The sequence below is a fragment of the Tamandua tetradactyla genome, chromosome 12, assembly GCF_023851605.1.
Source record: "Tamandua tetradactyla isolate mTamTet1 chromosome 12, mTamTet1.pri, whole genome shotgun sequence".
Lineage (NCBI taxonomy): Eukaryota > Metazoa > Chordata > Mammalia > Pilosa > Myrmecophagidae > Tamandua > Tamandua tetradactyla.
In genome coordinates this window covers 61862644-61880868 of record NC_135338.1, presented here as the reverse complement: position 1 = coordinate 61880868, position 18225 = coordinate 61862644, and the positions used below count along the sequence as shown (strand labels likewise).

The 18225-nt window shown below is 49.2% G+C and overlaps 1 protein-coding gene across 5 annotated transcripts in view; it reads right to left on the bottom strand.

The window, feature by feature from the left end:
- Positions 1-3163: 3163 nt before the first annotated feature.
- WDR25 (WD repeat domain 25) overlaps positions 3164-18225 on the bottom strand; it is a 199432-nt gene continuing 184370 nt past the window's right edge. For all 5 annotated transcript variants that reach the window (XM_077123541.1, XM_077123542.1, XM_077123545.1 and 2 more), the window contains 3 exons: positions 5765-5935; positions 4077-4217; positions 3164-3665 (listed from right to left, as the gene is read on the bottom strand). In XM_077123541.1, the coding sequence (XP_076979656.1) occupies positions 3444-3665; positions 4077-4217; positions 5765-5935 (534 nt within the window). In that variant the 3' untranslated portion in view covers positions 3164-3443. The remainder of the gene's footprint in view (positions 3666-4076; positions 4218-5764; positions 5936-18225) is intronic.

The window sequence follows — 18225 nt, the reverse complement described above, 5'->3', positions numbered from 1 at the left end:
CTACTGCAGTTTCCTGGAGGTGAAGACCAAGGAAGGTGGATAGGAGGGGAGAGCTCATGCTGCTTTTACATTCCTGATCTATATTTAGCTTTTTGTTGTAAAATCACAAGTGGTGACCTCCCTGTCACCTTGGGGAGCAGCAGAGTCGGTCCTGCTCCTCAGAGGAAAGCAGTGGGGAGGAGGTGGTGTGGCTCTATCCTCAGTCTCAGTGGAATAGCCCCAAGGGGGCAGAGGGCCTACAGCCTGCCAGCACCCATCGCACCCACAGGGCTTGAGAAATCATGTAGATGGAGGGTTGATACCAAGCATCAGGCCCAGTGGGGCCTGGGGCCTGAGGAGCCCCAGTCGGCTCACCTGGGGGTGGTGGGCTGGTTCAGAGGGAGGAGACCTGGCTGGCACCAAACCCAGGTGCAGTGGAGAAGGTAGCAACCCATAGCTCCCGCTCCTCTGTGCCACATCTCTGGTCATTCCAAAGGCCCACTTTACAGACAATAAAACTGAGAACCAGAGAGACCACACCCTGGCAAAGGTGCCTCTAAATCTCATGGGGTCAAAGGACAGCCAAGGTGCGCACTCACACAACAGAGGGGCCGGGTAGCTGCGGGTGGGGGGAGGCCATGACCTGTAGGAGTGGGATGCTGGCATGTCGAGTGGGCAAAGCAGGCTGCACACACCACGTAATTAAAATTAGAAGATGTGCCACATCAAGAAGGAGAACCCCTGAGTGTGATGCTGGCCTAGAAAACAGGACATCAGGTGTGTGGACACACCATGGGGCACTGCCCCAGCCCACATCTTGTGTCAGCTTCATTCACACATCATTCGGTCATTTGACAAACACGTGCCAAGGGCCTGTTCCGGCTGGATCTGGGGAGACACCCTCCTGAAAGTACTTGTAGGGGGACCGCAGTTTTTTGGGGGGAAGCAGATTCTTCTCCCCTGTAGCTCCATTGTGGGAGCTACAAATCACAGCCCCCATCACGTCTGGCCATGGACCCTCAGTCTGGGAGCAGGCACGGGACAGAAGCCAGCCAGTCCTTCCCTGAGACAGGTCAGTGAGAACCACGGAAGGAGGGAGCCCTCGCTAGCAGGTCCTGCCGCAGGCAGACCTGAGGCCAGTGCCCTGGGGGTGCCAGGGGCAGCAGGATTGGCAGAGAGGGTCCTGCCACCAAAGGCTCCTCGGCCTGCCACAGCAAGGTGTGGGGACGGAGTCAAATGGCATCCTCTGGGGAAACTGGCTCAATGCCTGCTCTCGACTGACCCCACAGTAATCCTCTCAGTTGCTGTTTCTTGAATGTCTTCTATATACAGGCACTGCCCAGAGCTATGGCAACCTGCTCTCATTAACCTCCCTTCAATGGGGACTATCAATTCTCATTTTACAGTCATGGAAACTGAGGCACAGGAGGTGACACGGGCAATGAAAGGGGGAGGCAGGGTTAAGTCCAGGTCTGTCTAACCCCAAAGCCCACATCCTGTCATCAGACTCCGCCAGCAGTTACTCACAGAGCACCTGGGGCCAGGGGTACAGCAGGGAGCAGGAGTGCTGGCCTCATGGGATTCTGGTTCCACTGCAGGAGAGGGTTGAATGAGGTGGAGACAAGCACTCTGAGAGGGAAAGAGGAGTAAGGGCTAAGCGTTGGGTGCTGTAATTTAGACAGGGGTTTCATGATGGCTGCCCTGAGGGAAGAGCCGGGGTTGGAGGTCTGCAGAGGGGGCCACACAGCGGGTACAAAGGCCCTAAGGCCTGTGCAGTGGGAGCATGGAGAAGGGGTGTGACCTGGAAGGCTTCAGAGGAAGTGAGCCAGAGGTGGGCTTCCTGGCCACAGGAGCTCCCTTGGTAGAGCCGGGGAAAAGCATGGGGGTGGGGACAAGATGCCCACACTAGGTTCCTGGGTTGCTCTGCTGGGTGGCAGCCCTGCCTTGTGTTCGCCTCCACTTTGGGCAGGGCAAAGCCACTGAGCATGGGGCATGAGGCTCTTATTTCCAACCAATCAGGCAATTGTGAGACTAACTGAGGGTGCTGCCTCTCTGAGCACAGGCCCATCCAGGCAACCTGTCTAGGCAAGGGACCTCCACCCTGCATGGGCTGGGGGTTTCAGTCCCTCCCACTGGCCCCCAGGAGGAGTACACAGTGTCAGCCTCTGTACCAGGGGTAGCAGGGTAAGGTGAGAGGGCAGCTAAGCTCCAATTCAGGCCTTTGCACAGCTGTTCCCTCTGCCTGGAACGGCCTTCCCATGGACCCCAAAGACACCTGAGAACCACTTAGCAGAAGCTAAGTGTTACAATGAAATAAGCATTCTTATTTCGGCCAATGCCGCCCCTGCCCAAAACCAGAGCACAGGCTGTGGTAGGCACCCTCGTACCCACCTGCAGGCTGGGTGTTCACAGGTAAGGAATCTGAGGCTTGGAGAGGAGGTGACTTGCCCAAGGCCTTGGGCTGCAGTGACTGCAGAGCTGGGCTGGAGGCCAGGTTCTGGGAGCTGCAAAGCTGGATGCCCACCCATCCCTGTGGCCTCCCTCTGCCCGGGCCCATCTCCACTGACTCCCCTGCCAGGAATGCCCACCTCACCGCCTCAGGTCTGTCTCCTCCAGGAAGCCTCCTGAAGCCATGGGGATGACCCCTTCACCAGGTATGACACCTGCGGACCTCACCCCTCACCTGCCCAAGGGTCCTCGGGCTCTCAGGACAGCCCCTCAATTGCTGGTTCTGGTGGAGTTTAGTGCCCATTGGCCTGCCCAGATCCCCAGGGAGTATACTGGTTCTCCCCCTAGTCAACTCCTCGAGACTCCCTGACCTGGGCAAACACTTGCATGCAGGCACAGCACATATTCTTTTGGGGGTGGGGTGTGGGGCATGGGCAAATAGGAGCTGGGGCCCAGGGCTTAGGTGGACAAGGGACCCAGTAGCTGTGTGGCTGGGAGAGACACCAGACTCCAGTGAGGATCTGCTCAGGCAGGCAACCTCTGCTGTGCTCCAGACAGAGTTCCTGGAGGCAGACCTAAGACCCAGAATCCCCCACTGTCCCTGGAAGCCCCTCAGGGTCAGAGAGAATGGGTCAGCCAATCTCATACTCTCACAATACTCTTTTTCCAGAGCCGCAGCAGGCCTGGGAGGGAGAAGCACAAGGAAGCCATGAATAATATACACTTGTTGCTAAAATAACATATGAAACAGAAAAAACAGTAATATTTATTGAGCATTGCTGGCAGTCTGCTAGGTGCTTGTACTATTATCCTCATGGTCCTGATACAGATTCTTGTCCCCATTTTACAGATGAGGAAACTCTGTCAGAGCTTGGTCAGAGAATGGTGAAGGCAGTTCTGAGCCCAAAGACCCCTCAGTGCAACTCAGGGCCTTTGGCCATACCCTTTCCTCCACAAGGAAGAAGGGGAGCCCTGGGTCCCAGGCCAGTGACCAGAAGGGCTCCACAACAGGATGCTCAGTGCCAGATCTTAGCATCGCCCTCCCAGGAGCAGGTGGCGAGGACAGAGGGCAGCACAGGGTGGAAGGTGGCACCAACACAGGCCTGCGTGTGCCCAGACAGTGTGCAAGCTCGCCTGGCGGTACGGAAGCTGTATTGCAGGGTCCGGCCATCTGCACTGCCGGTCACCAGAAGGTCGCCATCCGGGGAACACTCGCAGCCCACTGAATAGCCTTCTACCTGCAGAGGGTGGCACCAGGGCGGGGAGGTGAGTGGGTTAGACAGATAGGCAGTCTTGTAAGGCAGCAACTGTCATGACCATTCCACAGAGGAGGAAGCTGAGGCCCAGGGAGGTAAGGGGCAGGGCTGGCAACACACCCAGTGTCCCCTAGGGTGGCAGGAAGGGGAAAGAGAGAGAGACTGCCCTCCCATCCCCACTCTATCCTCCACCCTGCCCCACCCTGTAATCTGTAAGTGAAGTAATCAGGAAACCCTTTTCAGCCCAGCAGTTAGGCCTGGTACACAGACTCCATGACACAGGGTTGCCTGGGAGATGGCAAGCAAGGGTCCCACATCTATGACTAGTGCCATCTGATGGGAGGCTCTGGGGACAGTGCTCAGCACCCAGCCTGGGGGCAGGGACCATGTTACCTTGTGCCCTTCATAGCGCCGCCTTCTGCTCATCCGATAGGGCCACACGGCAGAGAAGAGGGCCAGGTAGTTGCCATTGGTCTGTGCCAGGAACACGGGCTCCCGTGGGTGCAAGGCAAGGCTGGGGCAGGTGTACCGCTCCTGAGAAGCAATGGGGCCACATGACGGTCAGAGAGCGCTCCAACAGAGACCCCTGTCACCACAGACACCCCACCTGGCGCTGTGCTCGCAGGCCCTTACTGTACCTCCCCCCAGACTAGGCTTAGTAGTCTGTATGAGTGTCCTCTGACCACTGTAAGAAACGACCACAAACTCAGTCACTTAGCACAACACAAACACTTCATGTGCCATTTCTGGAGATCAGAAGGCCACATTAGGTTTCACTGGACTAAACTCAAAGTGTCAACAGGGCCAGTTTCTTCTGGAGGCTCTAGGGGAGAGTCTGTTTCCTCACCTTTTCCAGCTTCTAGAGCTGCCCATATTTGTGGCTCATGGTCCTTATGGGAGGCTGGAAAGTTGGCCCCACCTCAAGAATCTATCCACATCCTAATCTCTGCACCATGTGAATGTTACTTTACAAAGTTAAAAAAAAAAGGGGGGGGGGGAGTCTTTGCAGATGTAATTATGTTAAAGTTTTCGAGATGGGGGATTATCCTGGATTACCCAGGTGGGCCCTAAATGCAACCACATGGATCTCCTAAGAGGGAGGCAAAAGGAGATATGACCCACAGAGGAAAGAGTGATGTAAAGATGAAGCTGACAGAGATTTGAAGAAACTTGCGTGAAGATCTAAAGACAATTGGGCTCAGGGGTCACTAGTCTCCGAGGACAAGTGAAAGCAGGAGAGGGAAAAAAGGTATGGGTATAAACTTATTATGCTTTTAAAAATTCATTGTGGGAGCTTCAAAGAGATTAGCCACAGCTAATTTGAAATCTCAACTGATGATGATGATGGTGGTGGTGATGATGTTGCTGGTGTTGGTGATGGTGATGGAGGTGGTGGTGGTGGCGGTGATGATGATGGTGATGATGGCGGTGGTTAAAGCATTTACTGAGTGCTCACTGTACCTGACACAGTGCTAAACTCTTTATAAGCATTATCTCTTTTAATTCTCAAACCCTACGAGGTGAGTGATAGATATTATTGTCCCTAATTTGCCAATGAGGAAAATGAGACTCAAAGAGGCAAAGCGATGGGCCTAAAGCCCCCAGTTTAAAAGTGGGGAATCTAAGACTTGAACACAAATGGTCTAACCTTGGGCCTCTGTTCTGAATTTCGAAACCCCAGCACCTGCTAAAAGTGCTGAGCATGGAGGGTCATAAAGCCCTTCTGCCTTGGCTGGCTAGGTGGGGGGCCTCTCGGTAAAGGTCATCTTCCCCACGGCTCTGGGTGGGGCTGCCCCCCACACCTTTACCTGCTAGAGTTGCTGTGCTGGAAGGAGAAAAGGGCAGGAAGAGAGGGGGGAAATCACTGACAGTTGGGAGCTACAGAAGGCTCTCCGTGCAGTGGACCTGGACCTGCACTCCATCTAATCCCATTCCTAGAGATGTCAGGCAGCCCATGCACCTGCAGGGATTCTGCAAGCTGAACAATCTCCCACAGGAAGTCACATGGGAGCCCAGGGAGGTTAGCACTGCACAGAGGTATCCTGGTGGCTGAGATGCAAAGGTCAAATGGGCTTTCTCACATGGAAAATCTGGTTGGAGATCTTGGCAGAGCTCCGGAAATCCCAAGCAATAATGGTGCGGTCAGCAGAGTCCCGGCTCGATGCATCTGTGCTGCTCAAAAACTCAGAGCCTTCCTGAAGGAAGAGGATGTCTAGGGTCTGCTGGATGGTTGCCTTGTAGCCTCTCACCACCTGCAAGATAAGACCTGGTCACAACAGGGAGCCCCAGGCGCCCAGGCAGAAACTCGTAGTGGAGGGCCTGGGTAGGGCTGAGTACCCAGAGGTGGGTTTAGTGAGAGCTGTGGGAGCTTGGGAGCCGGCTAGGGAGGCCTGGGAGATGCCATGCCCCACCCAGCCTCCACTGACTCATCAGGCAAATGACTTGGGGCCTGCTCAGTGACACTCCTCAGGTTCAGGCCTGGCCAGAGTGTCTCTCCCCATGCACAGCCCTTCCTCCTTCTAGGCCCCTTCTGTGGGCATGTGGGCCCAGGGAGGTATGATTCTCTCTCCAGATGGACTATTCTCTTAGAGGCCAGTTAGGTGTTTTGCCTGAGGGGTCCTGGAGCACATCAGTGACACCCATAAGTGCTGGGGGTCACATTCTGTGAGAGGGTTTTGCTTCTGAAGATGTCACATAATCCAAAACTCACAAGGTCCCAGACTACTGTCCCCAGAGGAACACATGCAAGGCAAGTGTGCTGGTTTGAAAGGATGTATGTACCCTAGAAAAGCAATGTTTTAATCCTAATCCCATTTTGTAAAGGCAGCTGTCTCTTCTAATCCCTATTCATACCTGTATGTTTGAAACTTTAATTAGATTACCTCCCCGGAGATGTGAACTCAGTCAAGAGTGGTTGTTACACTGGATTAGGTAGAGACGTCCCTCTACCCATTCTAGGTAGATCTTGATTAGTTTACTGAAATCCCATAAAAGAGGAAACATTTTGAAGAAGGAAGGAGATTCAGAGAGAGCAGAGAAGAATGACGTAGTCATGAGAAGCAGATAGTCCACCAGCCAGTGACTTTTGGAGATGAAGAAGGAAAACACCTCCCAGAAAGCTTCATGAAACAGGAAGCCAGGAGAGAAAGCTAGCAGATGATCCCATATGCCGTGTTCACCATGTGCCCTTCCAGCCCATAGGGAAACCCTGAACATGTTCGCCATGTGCCTTTCCACTTCAGAGAGAAACTCTGAACTTGATCAACCTTCTTGAATCAAGGCATCTTTCCCTGGATGCCTTAGATTGGACACTTCTATGGACTTGCTTTAACTGGGACAAATTCATGGCCTTAAAACTGCAAGCTTCTAACTTATTAAATTCCCCTTTTTAAAAGCCATACTGTTTCTGGCTTTCGCACTCTGGCAACTAGCGAATTAGAACAGCAGGGGATAAGTGTTCCAGGAGCCCATCAAATGAAAGTCAGCCATGTACTTTAGGTTTAAAGATACTTTTTACTTCCTTGTCCTTGTTGCCAATATTTCACAGCCTCCTGTCTCATAAACTGACATTATTAAGTATCAAGCAGTTGTTTTGCTTTCTTCAGAACACATTTTATCACATTCAACTTCCATTCTAAAATAACTGATTTTCAGGGGAAGGGGGTTGAGTACCAGGAATAACAAATGTCTTCACTTAACTAGTTTGTGGGCATATTAGGGTTCTCTAGAGAAACAGAATCAATAGGAAATACTTGCAAATATAAAATTCATAAAAGTGTCTCACGTAACTGTGGGAATGCAGAGTTCAAATTCCACAGGGCAGTATGTGAAGCCAACTATTCCAATGGAGGGTCTGGACGAACTCCACAGGAGAGGCTCGCCAGCCAAAGAAGGAAGAGAGCCTGTCTCTTCTGAATCCTCCTTTTTTTTAAAAGGCTTCCAGTGATTAGATGAAGCATCACTCATTGCAGAAGACACTCCTTTTGGCTGATTACAAATGGAATCAGCTGCATCCACAGCTCATGATGTGATCGTGATTTAATTTTATGAATGTCCTCATCACGACAGACAGGCCAGCACTTGCCCAACCAGACAAACAGGTACCACCACTTGGCCAAGTTGACGAATGAACCTGACCATGACAGTCTACTACTTGTCAACTTGCCAGCTATATATATATCACCTTAAACTATACCTAATTTCTAAATAAAAAACAATAAAACACATTTTTTCTTTCACCTAACAATACTCAACTGTCCTGCATATACCTGGAACCACATTAAATCTCTCCAGAATAGGGTGCAAGTCTTTAGGTAATATTCATCCTTAAACTTGATATCTTACAAGTTAAATAGTATAACATGAACGAAACAGTATTACAGTCCTTGTTTCTGTAACTGATCACGTCGTTGTAGTTCATATTTATCACTACCTTCTTCCACTACCCATTTTATGTTCCCTTTACCCTCAGCAAGCACTTTAGCTGGCCGTGGTTCTTTACCTGGTGGGGTAACCGAAACCTCCATTCCTGAAGTTTCAGAGCCATTAGGAGCCCTGCCTGAATTGGGTTGTTGCAGTTTTCCATCGATTTTAATCACAGGGCATGATAGTACTAAAAGATGCCCTAGGGGATCTACTATATTCCAAGAAAACTCTTCGTTACCTCCATTGTGTAGTTGCAGTCCTACTTCCCCGAGAGGGTCAATTACCCCAGCCAGTAATGTAATCCCGTTCTTGGCTTGTTGATCCAGGGGCATGAGTAGCCCAAAATGACCAGGTGGCAGTCTTAGATTCCAGTTCAATGAAATCACTGTTGTTTCTCCAGAAGGAAGCACTCCCCCTTTTGGAACTAAAAACTGTAGACCAGCAGAGCTCAGGGTCGCAGGGACAGGAAGCAAAAATTTTCCTAGTGGATCACTAGGGATAATAGTGAGTGGTACCACTCCCATTTTCACCCCTTGGTTCCTGGACCCATAGATCCTGGCTATGGGAGAAACAGCACCATACAGTGGACGCTGATTCAGAGCATACACAGCTTCCTGGAGAACATTACTCCAGCCCTTCAAGGTACTGCCACCTAGTTGGCACCATAACTGAGTTTTCAAAAGGCCATTCCACCGTTCTATCAATCCAGCTGCTTCTGGATGATAGGGAACATGTTAAGACCAGAGAATTCCATGAGCATGTGCCCATTCCCACACTTCATTTGCTATGAAATGTGTTCCTTGATCAGAAGCAATGCTGTGTGGAATACCATGATGATGGATAAGGCATTTTGTAAGCCCACGGATGTCAGTTTTGGCAGAAGCACTGCGAGCAGAGAAAGCAAACCCATATCCAGAGTATGTGTCTATTCCAGTTAGAACAAATCGCTGCCCCTTCATGAAGGGAGTGGTCCAATGTAACCAACCTGCCACCATGTAGCCAGCTGGTCACCTCGGGGAATGGAGCCATATTGGGGGTCTCTGCTACGGCACACTGGGCACTCAGCAGTGGCTCTAGCCAAGTTAGCCTTGGTGAGTGGAAGTCCATGTTGCTGAGCCCATGCATAACCTCCATCCCTACCATCATGACCACTTTGTTCATGAGTCCATTGGGCAATGACAGGAGTTGCTGGGGAAAGAGGCTGACTGGTATCCACAGTATGAATCATCTTATCCATTTGATTATTAAAACCTTCCTCTGCTGAAGTCACCTTCTGGTGCACATTCACATGGGACACAAATATGTTCATGTTTTTAGCCCACTCAGAAAGGTCTAGCCACATACTTCTTCCCCAGACCTCTTTGCCACCACTTTTCCAATTATGGTCTTTCCAAGTCCCTAACCATCCAGCCAAACCATTAGCAACAGCCCATGAGTCAGCATACAAACACACCTCTAGCCAGTTCTCCTTCCAAGCAAAATGAACAACCAGGTGCACTGCTCGAAGTTCTGCCCACTGGGAGGATTTCCCCTCACTGTTGTCCTTCAAGGACACCCCAGAAAGGGGGTGTAGTGCTGCAGCTGTCCACTTTCAGGTGGAACCTCCATATCATGCTGAACCATCTGCAAACCAGGCCCAAGTTTTCTCTTCCTCAGTCAATTCATTATAAGGAACTCCCCAAGAGGCCACAGTTCTGGTCTGGGAAAGAGAAGGTAACGTGGCAGGAACAGAGACCATGGGCATTTGGGCTACATCCTCATGTAACTTACTTGTGCTTTCAGAACCTGCTCTGGCTCTATGTTGTATATACCATCTCCATTTTACAATAGAGTGCTGCTGCACACGCCCAACTTTATGGCTTGGTGGGTCAGACAACACCCAGCTCATGATAGGCAACTCAGGTCTCATGGTAACTTGGTGGCCCATGGTTAAGCACTCAGTCTCTACTAAGGCCCAGTAGCAGGCCAAAAGCTGTTTCTCAAAAGGAGAGTAGTTATCTGCAGCAGATGGTAAGGCTTTGCTCCAAAATCCTAAGGGTCTGCATTGTGCTTCTCCTATAGGGGCATGCCAAAGGCTCCAAACAGCATCTCTATTTGCCACTGACACTTCCAGCACCATTGGATCTGCTGGATCATATGGCCCAAGTGGCAGAGCAGCTTGTACAGCAGCCTGGACCTGTCGCAGAGCCTCCTCTTGTTCAGGTCCCCAATCAAAATTACCAGCTTTTCTGGTCATTCGATACATGGGCTGGAGTAGCACACCCAAATGAGGAATATGTTGTCACCAAAATCCGAAGAGACCAACTAGGCATTGGGCCTCTTTTTTGGTTGTAGGAGGGGCCAGATGCAGCAACTTATCCTTCACCTTAGAAGGGATATCTCAACAAGTCCCACACCACTGGACACCTAGAAATTTCACTGAGGTGGAAGGCCCCTGTATTTTTGTTGGATTTATCTTCCATCCTCTGACATGCAAATGCCTTACCATTAAATCTAGAATAGCTGCTACTTCTTGCTCACTAGGTGCAATCAACATGATATCATCAATATAATGGACCAGTGTGATGTCTTGTGGGAGGGAGAAACAATCAAGGTCTCTGAGGACAAGATTACGACATAGGGCTGGAGAGTTGATATACCCCTGATGTAGGACAGTGAAAGTATATTGCTGACCTTGCCTGCTGAAAGCAAACTGTTTCTGGTGGTCCTTACTAACAGCTACTGAGAAAAAAAGCATTTGCCAGATCAATAGCTGCATACCAGGTACCAGGGTATGTATTAATTTGCTCAAGCAATGATACCATATCTGAAACAGCAGCTGCAATTGGAGTTACCACCTGGTTGAGTTTACGATAATCCACTGTCATTCTCCAAGACCCATCTGTTTTCTGCACAGGCCAAATAGGAGAGTTCAATGGGGATGTGGTGGGAATCACCACCCCTGCATCCTTCAAGTCCTCAAGAGTGGCAATAATCTCTGCAATCCCTCCAGGAATCCAATATTGCTTCTGATTTACTATTTTGTTAGGTAGGGGCAATTCTAGTGGCTTCCACTTGGCCTTTCCCACCATAATAGCCTTCACTGCACGAGTTAGAGAGCCAAAGTGGGGATTCTGCCTGTTGCTCAGTATGTCTATTCCAATTATACATACTGGAACTGGAGAAATAACTACAGAATGGGTCCAGGGGCCTATTGGACCAACTGTGAGATGGACCTGAGTTAAAATTCCATTGATCACCTGGCCTCCATAAGTCCCCACTCTGACTGGTGGACCAGAGTGATGTGTTGGGTCCCCTGGAATTAATATCACTTTTGAACCAGTGTCTAATAATCCCCCAAATATCTGATCATTTCATTTTCCCCAATGCACAGTTACCCTGGTAAAAGGCCATAGGTCTCCTCAGGGAAGGCTTAGAGGAAGATCAACAGTATAAATTTGTGGCAGTATGACAGGGTTTTCCCCCAAAGGGACTTGGCCTCCCCTTCATTCCAGGGGCTCTGGGTCTGTAAACTGTCTCATGTCTGGAAATTGATTAAGGGGCCATGAATCTGTGTTTTTGTAATTCAGGTTAGACTTCTGTTCACTTGACCTAGAACTCTTTTGTTTATACAGCTCGAACAAGAATTTAGTAGATTGACCTTCTATTGTATTTCTAGGTACCCCATGATTTACTAGCCATTGCCACAAATCTCTGCAAGTCATATAATTTTGACCCCTGCTTTGAGTTTGCTGTCTATTATAACAGCCACATCTACCTTGTCTTTGGCGATTAAGTGCTGCCACCTGGCTTCTGCCAACTCAGGATCCTGTCATCCCCATTGTGTTTAAGGATTCCAGCTCAGTGACAGCAGTTCCTACAGTAATATCTGACCTACAGAGAAGTGCAACTACAGAGCTCTTCAGGGATGATGGCGCTAGTCTCACAAATTTATTTCTCACTGTTCTGCTAAAAGGTGCATCCTCCAGACATTCCTGGGATGTAAGAGCAGATTTTGCATGATAAATCCATTCTAACATTTCAATCTCTCTAAGCCTCTGGATCCCCTCATCTACACTATACCAGGGCAGTTCTGGCACTTCAACCTAAGGTAATGTTGGCCACCTTTTGATCTATGTTTCAACCACCCATCCAAACAAACTGTTAATACCTTTTCTAACCACTCGAGCTATAACATTGAATGCAGAATCTCTGCTTAGTGGGCCCATATCAATAAATTCAGCCTGATCCAGCCTTATATTCCTCCCACCATTATTCCATACCCTTAAAATCCATTGCCACACATATTTCCCTGATTTCTGTCTATATGAATTGGAAAACTCACACAGTTCTTTTGGAGTATAATGTTCCTCCTCATGTGTCATATTTTTGTACCTTCACTTTTAGGGGCCTGTTGGAACTGTAGTCTAGTTATGCGTCTGGAAGAAATGAGGGGTGGTAGGGGTGGGGCATGAAAAGAATTAGAAATATCTTCCAAGCCATTTGCTTCAGGGCCTTCATTTGCAGTTTCATCTGGTGAAACAGGATTAATCACTCTAGGGCTAATCCCTTCAGGAGGAGGTTGGGTGGCCAATTCCTCAAGGCAGGCTGGAGGTGGGGCGGCTATGTCCTCAGGGCAGACTATTACAGGGTTATCTAGAGAAGACTCAGCATGACCTAGGGTTTCAACCTCACCACCGACATCATTATTAATCCGTATGTCACCATCCCATTTTTCAAGGTCCCACTTCTTTCCAATCAATGCCTCACTTCAACGGCAGACACCCTGTAACATTGAGAATTCAGTTTACGTTGTAAAGTTGCAACTCTAACAGTAAGATTCTTAGTCTGATTCTCAGAGATCTCAAGTGTACAGCTACAGGAAATAAGATTTTCCTTCAGGATACTCATAGAAACTTCTACATCTGTCAGACAGTGCTTAAGCTTCTCATTTGAAGACTTAAGCCCATCTCTTTCACTCCTTAATGTATCCAGAGTATCTAACAACAACCAGCCAACATCTCTCTACCTCTTATTTCCACAAGACTCCATAAAGGTGTCAAAAACATCATCCCTCAGAGCCTGGCTTCGTACAAGTGAAGCATTAGGAGAATCAAATGGTGGTATTTTGACTATCTCTTTTGCCGACTCACTCCATGGATTGGGAGTGTCATTCTGATTATGGGAATCAGAGTCCTTAGTGCCTTTGAGTCCAGTCAGAGCAGAAAATCATTCATAAAAACCCATTTTTAAGATTCTGTTTCTTAAGAACTGCTCCTGATACCAAGTTATATTAGTTAGGGTTCTCTAGAGAAACAGAATCAATAGGAAACATTCACAAATATAAAATTTATAAAAAATGTCTCACATAACCGTGGGAATGCAGAATATAAAATCCGCAGGGCAGGCTGTGAAGCCAACAATTCCAACAGAGGGTCTGGACGAACTCCACAGGAAAGGCTCTCCGGCCAAAGCAGGAAGAGAGCCTGTCTCTTCTGAATCCTCCTTAACAGGCTTCCAGTAATTAGATTAAGCATCACTCATTGCAGAAGACACTCCCCTTGGCTGATTACAAATGGAACCAGCTATGGATGCACTGATGTGATGATGATTTAATTTTATAAAATGTCCTCACTGCAACAGGCAGGCCAGCATTTGCCCAACCAGACACACAGGTACCATCACTTGACCAAGTGGACACATGAATCTGACCATGACATTGGGTGACACTGCACTGAACTGCAAGACCAAAGTAACATACGAGGGTACCCACCAGCCCCAACAGCTTCTGCTTACCAGTGGTCAGGTTCCCACAGGTGGCAACAGCATGGCCCTGACCTGGCCCTCAGATTCACCTGCTGTGACCTGAGCCAAGGCTGACAAATTAAAACACATACACACACACACACACAAATGGAGTTCCCATCTTTCCAATCATGCATATCAAGCGAGATTTGAATTTTAGATTACACTCTTGCCAATGTGCCTAAGTCAGATAAGCATTAAGTGCAGCACTCCATAAATTCATTTAAGACAGGGGTGTTCAAGGCGTTTTCCAGTTAAGATGTAGGGAATTGTCCAAAGTTACTAGCCTGGCCCAAGTATCTCCCCACCCCAGCTACTTCTCAGGACCCATGTTCCAGACCCTGCTGACTAATCCCTGCCTCCGTAAACGGGGATAAATTCTGCCTCTTAAAAAACACCTTCAACTAGGATGAGTTAGAGTGGTCCAGGGGCAGCAAAGAGGCCAGCCCTAAAGGAGGCCCTTGAGAACGAGGCAGGGCACAGTCCTCACTGTGGCCCTGCAGCATGGGGCTGCCTCCCTCCCTCCATCCCTCCATCCCTCCTTCTCTCCTTCCTCCTTCCCTCCTTCCCTCCTCTCCCCCTACAGAGCCTTCATGTGCCCTCCAGGGGAGCCCTGACCAGGCTGGCCTGAGTCTCACAGACTGGGACAGTAGTAAAAGCAGTATGGGCTGCGGGGAACTCTCTGCCAGTCAGAGGCCTAGAGGCTGGACTAGGGAGGGAAGGGGCCCAGCATCACAGCCCCTGACATCTGTTAATGCACCGGAGGTCCCAACAGCGCCACCCCAAGGTGGTACTCAGAACTACCTTGGCAGGAAGGTGGGGAGAAGAGGGGAGGAGGTGGGGGGCCCATCTTTGTAGCCCGGAAGCAATCTCTGTCAGCTCCAAATCCATCCACCTCCCTTTGCCAAAGCCCATCCTGCCTCACCTCACATAGCCATCTCCCCACCAGTCACCCTGGGCTCCCCATGTACCTAAGTCATATCAGGCCTAAATAACCCACCCCACTTCCCTGAAGTCTCTCTATGATCTCAGTTCACATGAGGAGCTGGACACCAACAGCCAGAACAGAGGAGCATGTCTGGCCTGACACATGTCCAGGTCATGGCCTGTGCATTGAGACACTTCTCTTCCTGGTGGTAGCGCACTGAGAAGCCCACTGGCCCGTAGAGAGTGGCTGCCAGTGGTCCTCACAGGTGCCAGGCAGTCCCTGGCTCATGGCCGGACTGTGGACTCCCAGGTTAGGGCCAGGCCTAAGCCCCTTGGCCCCTTCACAGAACCTTGACCGCAGCAGGGGCTCTAGACACAATGAGCCAGGGAAGAAGGGGTGAAGGGCCCTCCATTCTGCCAGTGGCTGAGGCTGTGACATCTAGCCACTGGCTGGGGGTGCTACATAAATCACCCCATCATTTGAGATGAGAATGAGAGCTCCAGGAGGCAGCTTCTCACGGAAGGCATGAAAGGCTCCAAAGGGAATGATTTGCCCAGGAGCCCACGGGCTGGGTGGGATATGGCTCCTGAGTGCAGCTGGACCTACAGGTACCACATCCTGCTTCCTGAAACAAACTTTTTGAGAAGAACGAAAACCACCTTATGTTTCCTGAGAATGGATGGAAATGGCCCAATTCATTAGGGCATCATAAAAGCAATAGATGGGCGGGCCACGGTAGCTCAGCATGCAGAGTTCTTGCCTGCCGTGGCGGAGACCCGGGTTCGATTCCTGGTGCCTGCCCATGTTAAAAAAAAAAAAAAAAAGCGAATGGATGGGAAAAAAGTCAACAATGCACTCTAAGTGGAGGGCTGGACTTTCAGTGACCACTGCAGAACACAATTTACCTGCATTCACAACTGTTCAGGCCCACAAAGGATCAGCTGAGCCATTTGCAAGTCTAGCTGGGGAGTTGTTTTTTTTAAATTATTTTTTATTAATTTAAAAATTAAAAAAAAATGACAACAAAGAAACACAAACATTCTTAACATACGATCATTCTGCCCTACATATATAATCAGTAATTCACAATATCATCACATAGCTGCATATTCATCATCATGATCATTTCTTAGAACATTTGCATCAATTCAGAAAAAGAAATAAAAAGACAACAGAAAAAATTCATACATACCATACCCCTTACCCCCTTCTTTTTTTAATTAATTTATTTTTTATTTCTGATACATAACCACATACAAACAAAAACATTCTTATCATATGATCATTCCGTTCTTGTTACATAATCAATAACTCACACTATCATCACATACTTGTATATTCATCATCATGATCATTTCCTAGAACATCTGCATCAATTCAGAAAAAGCAGTGAAAAGAAGACAGGAAAAAATTTATACATAACATACATACGCCTTCCCCTTCCCCTTCACCAATCACCAGCATTTCAATCCACTAAATTTACTTTAACATTTGTTCCCTCTATTATTTATTTATTTTTAATCCATATGTTCTACTTGTCTATCGATAAGGTAGACAAAAGGAGCATCAGACACAAGGCTCTCACAACCACACAGTCACACTGCAACAGCCATATCATCATACAATTATCTTCAAGAAACATAGCCACCAGAGCACAGCTCCACATTTTCAGGCAGTTCCCTCCAGCCTCTCCATTACAACTTGACTAACAAGCTGATATCTATTTAATGTGTAAGAATAACCTCCAGGATAATCTCTCGACTCTGTTTGGAATTTCTCAGCCACTGACACTTTGCCTCATTTCGCTCTACCGTCTTTTGGTCGAGAAGATTTTCTCAATCCCTTGATGCTGAGTTCCTACCTGGGGAGTTTTAATGCAACCTGAATCACACCAAAAGCTGGCACGTCCCATCCCAGAGGGGTGGGCTGGCGCTACCCAGGTGTAATGGGCTGGATCCAGTAGCGAGCTTTACTCAGATGCTTCTGGCAAGCCAGGGCCTCTGTTGAGTAAGTAAAGACTTGGCCAAAGTGAGGGAAACATGATTACAACACATTCAGGGGTGGTGAAAACCACCTGATATCACCAAAATCGAACAGCTGCTCTGCCCAATGGGCAAAGGCAGAGCTGCTCCTTCCTTGGGTTCCTGCCACTTCTGAGTTGAGTGGGGCTAGAGGTAAAGGCTGGGCTGGCCCAGGGCAGTGGCCAAGGAGTCAGGCCTGGCCAGGTCCTGGTTCATAGTGGGACCGTCCCCTCCCTCCAGGTCTAGGTTTGAGTCTCGACCACATGGCCCTGGACAACAATGATCCTCTGAGCCACTGAGCAATACTGGGAGGGACACACAACTATCCCTCTCTCCATTCCTACCAGTCCTCCATACAAAACCTGAAAGAAAAAGGGGGAAAGACACAGCTCAGGACCCCAAAGTACCCTGTACACCCTCACCTGCCTGCTTCAGCCACTGCTTGGCTCAGTACTGTGAGCTTTGGGGACAGAAGTTCTGTCACCCACATTTCTGAGTCATCCTTGGCCAACACTGGTCTGCTGTGAGTATCAGTGAGTTTGCTGGATTAACAGCTGGATAAATGAAAGGGTGGATAAATGAATGGACAAATGAACAAAAGGATGACCACTAGGAAAAGTGGCAACCAAGGTCTCTGGCTCTTGGGGCTGAAGCAAGTCACACTGAGCTATTGCCACTGACTTCCCCAGGACCTTCTTGGGGAGAGGACCTTTAAGCACAGGTGGCTCCTGTGGCCCTCCCCTGGTCCTGGGACCTGGAACAAAGGAAACCTGAATCCCCCTCCAGGCATTCCAAGAACATGGCTGGGAGGAACTCGGAACTGAATGCCACATCATCATGAGACCTCCAGTTCCAGGCACAGCTGGTGGGGGTCTCTCCAGCTCCTGGAGGAGCAGGGCTGAGGAGCACAGCAAGAAGGGCTAAGCTTTGAGGCAAAGTCCTGGTATCAGAGCCAAGCAGCCTATTACTGGTGACTTTGGGCTAGCGAGCTATCCCTCTTTGCTTCCACCTCCATCTGGGTGAAGTGGGATAACTACAGGAACTGCTTCTCAGTGGGTAGCATGGCAATGAGCCTAGTAACATGCTGCCTCTCAAACCTCTTTCCAGGCCAGCTGGAGGTGGGCTCCCCAGGTTGGGGCTGCGTGCTTTTGGGCAAGCTCAATTCCTTCTCCCAGAAAATGAACCTAATGGTCTCTTCAAATGCTAAGATGCAACCAGTCTCTGCTCAGAGGCGAACTGAAGGGATGGCAGGGAGCCTGAGGGATAGGTAAGGGCTAGTTTCCATGGTTTACATTCACACAAGTTAAAAGTCGCCAATACATATATGCCGGTTTGAATTTGTTGTGGACCCCAGAAAAGCCATGTCCTTTAATCCTCATTCAAT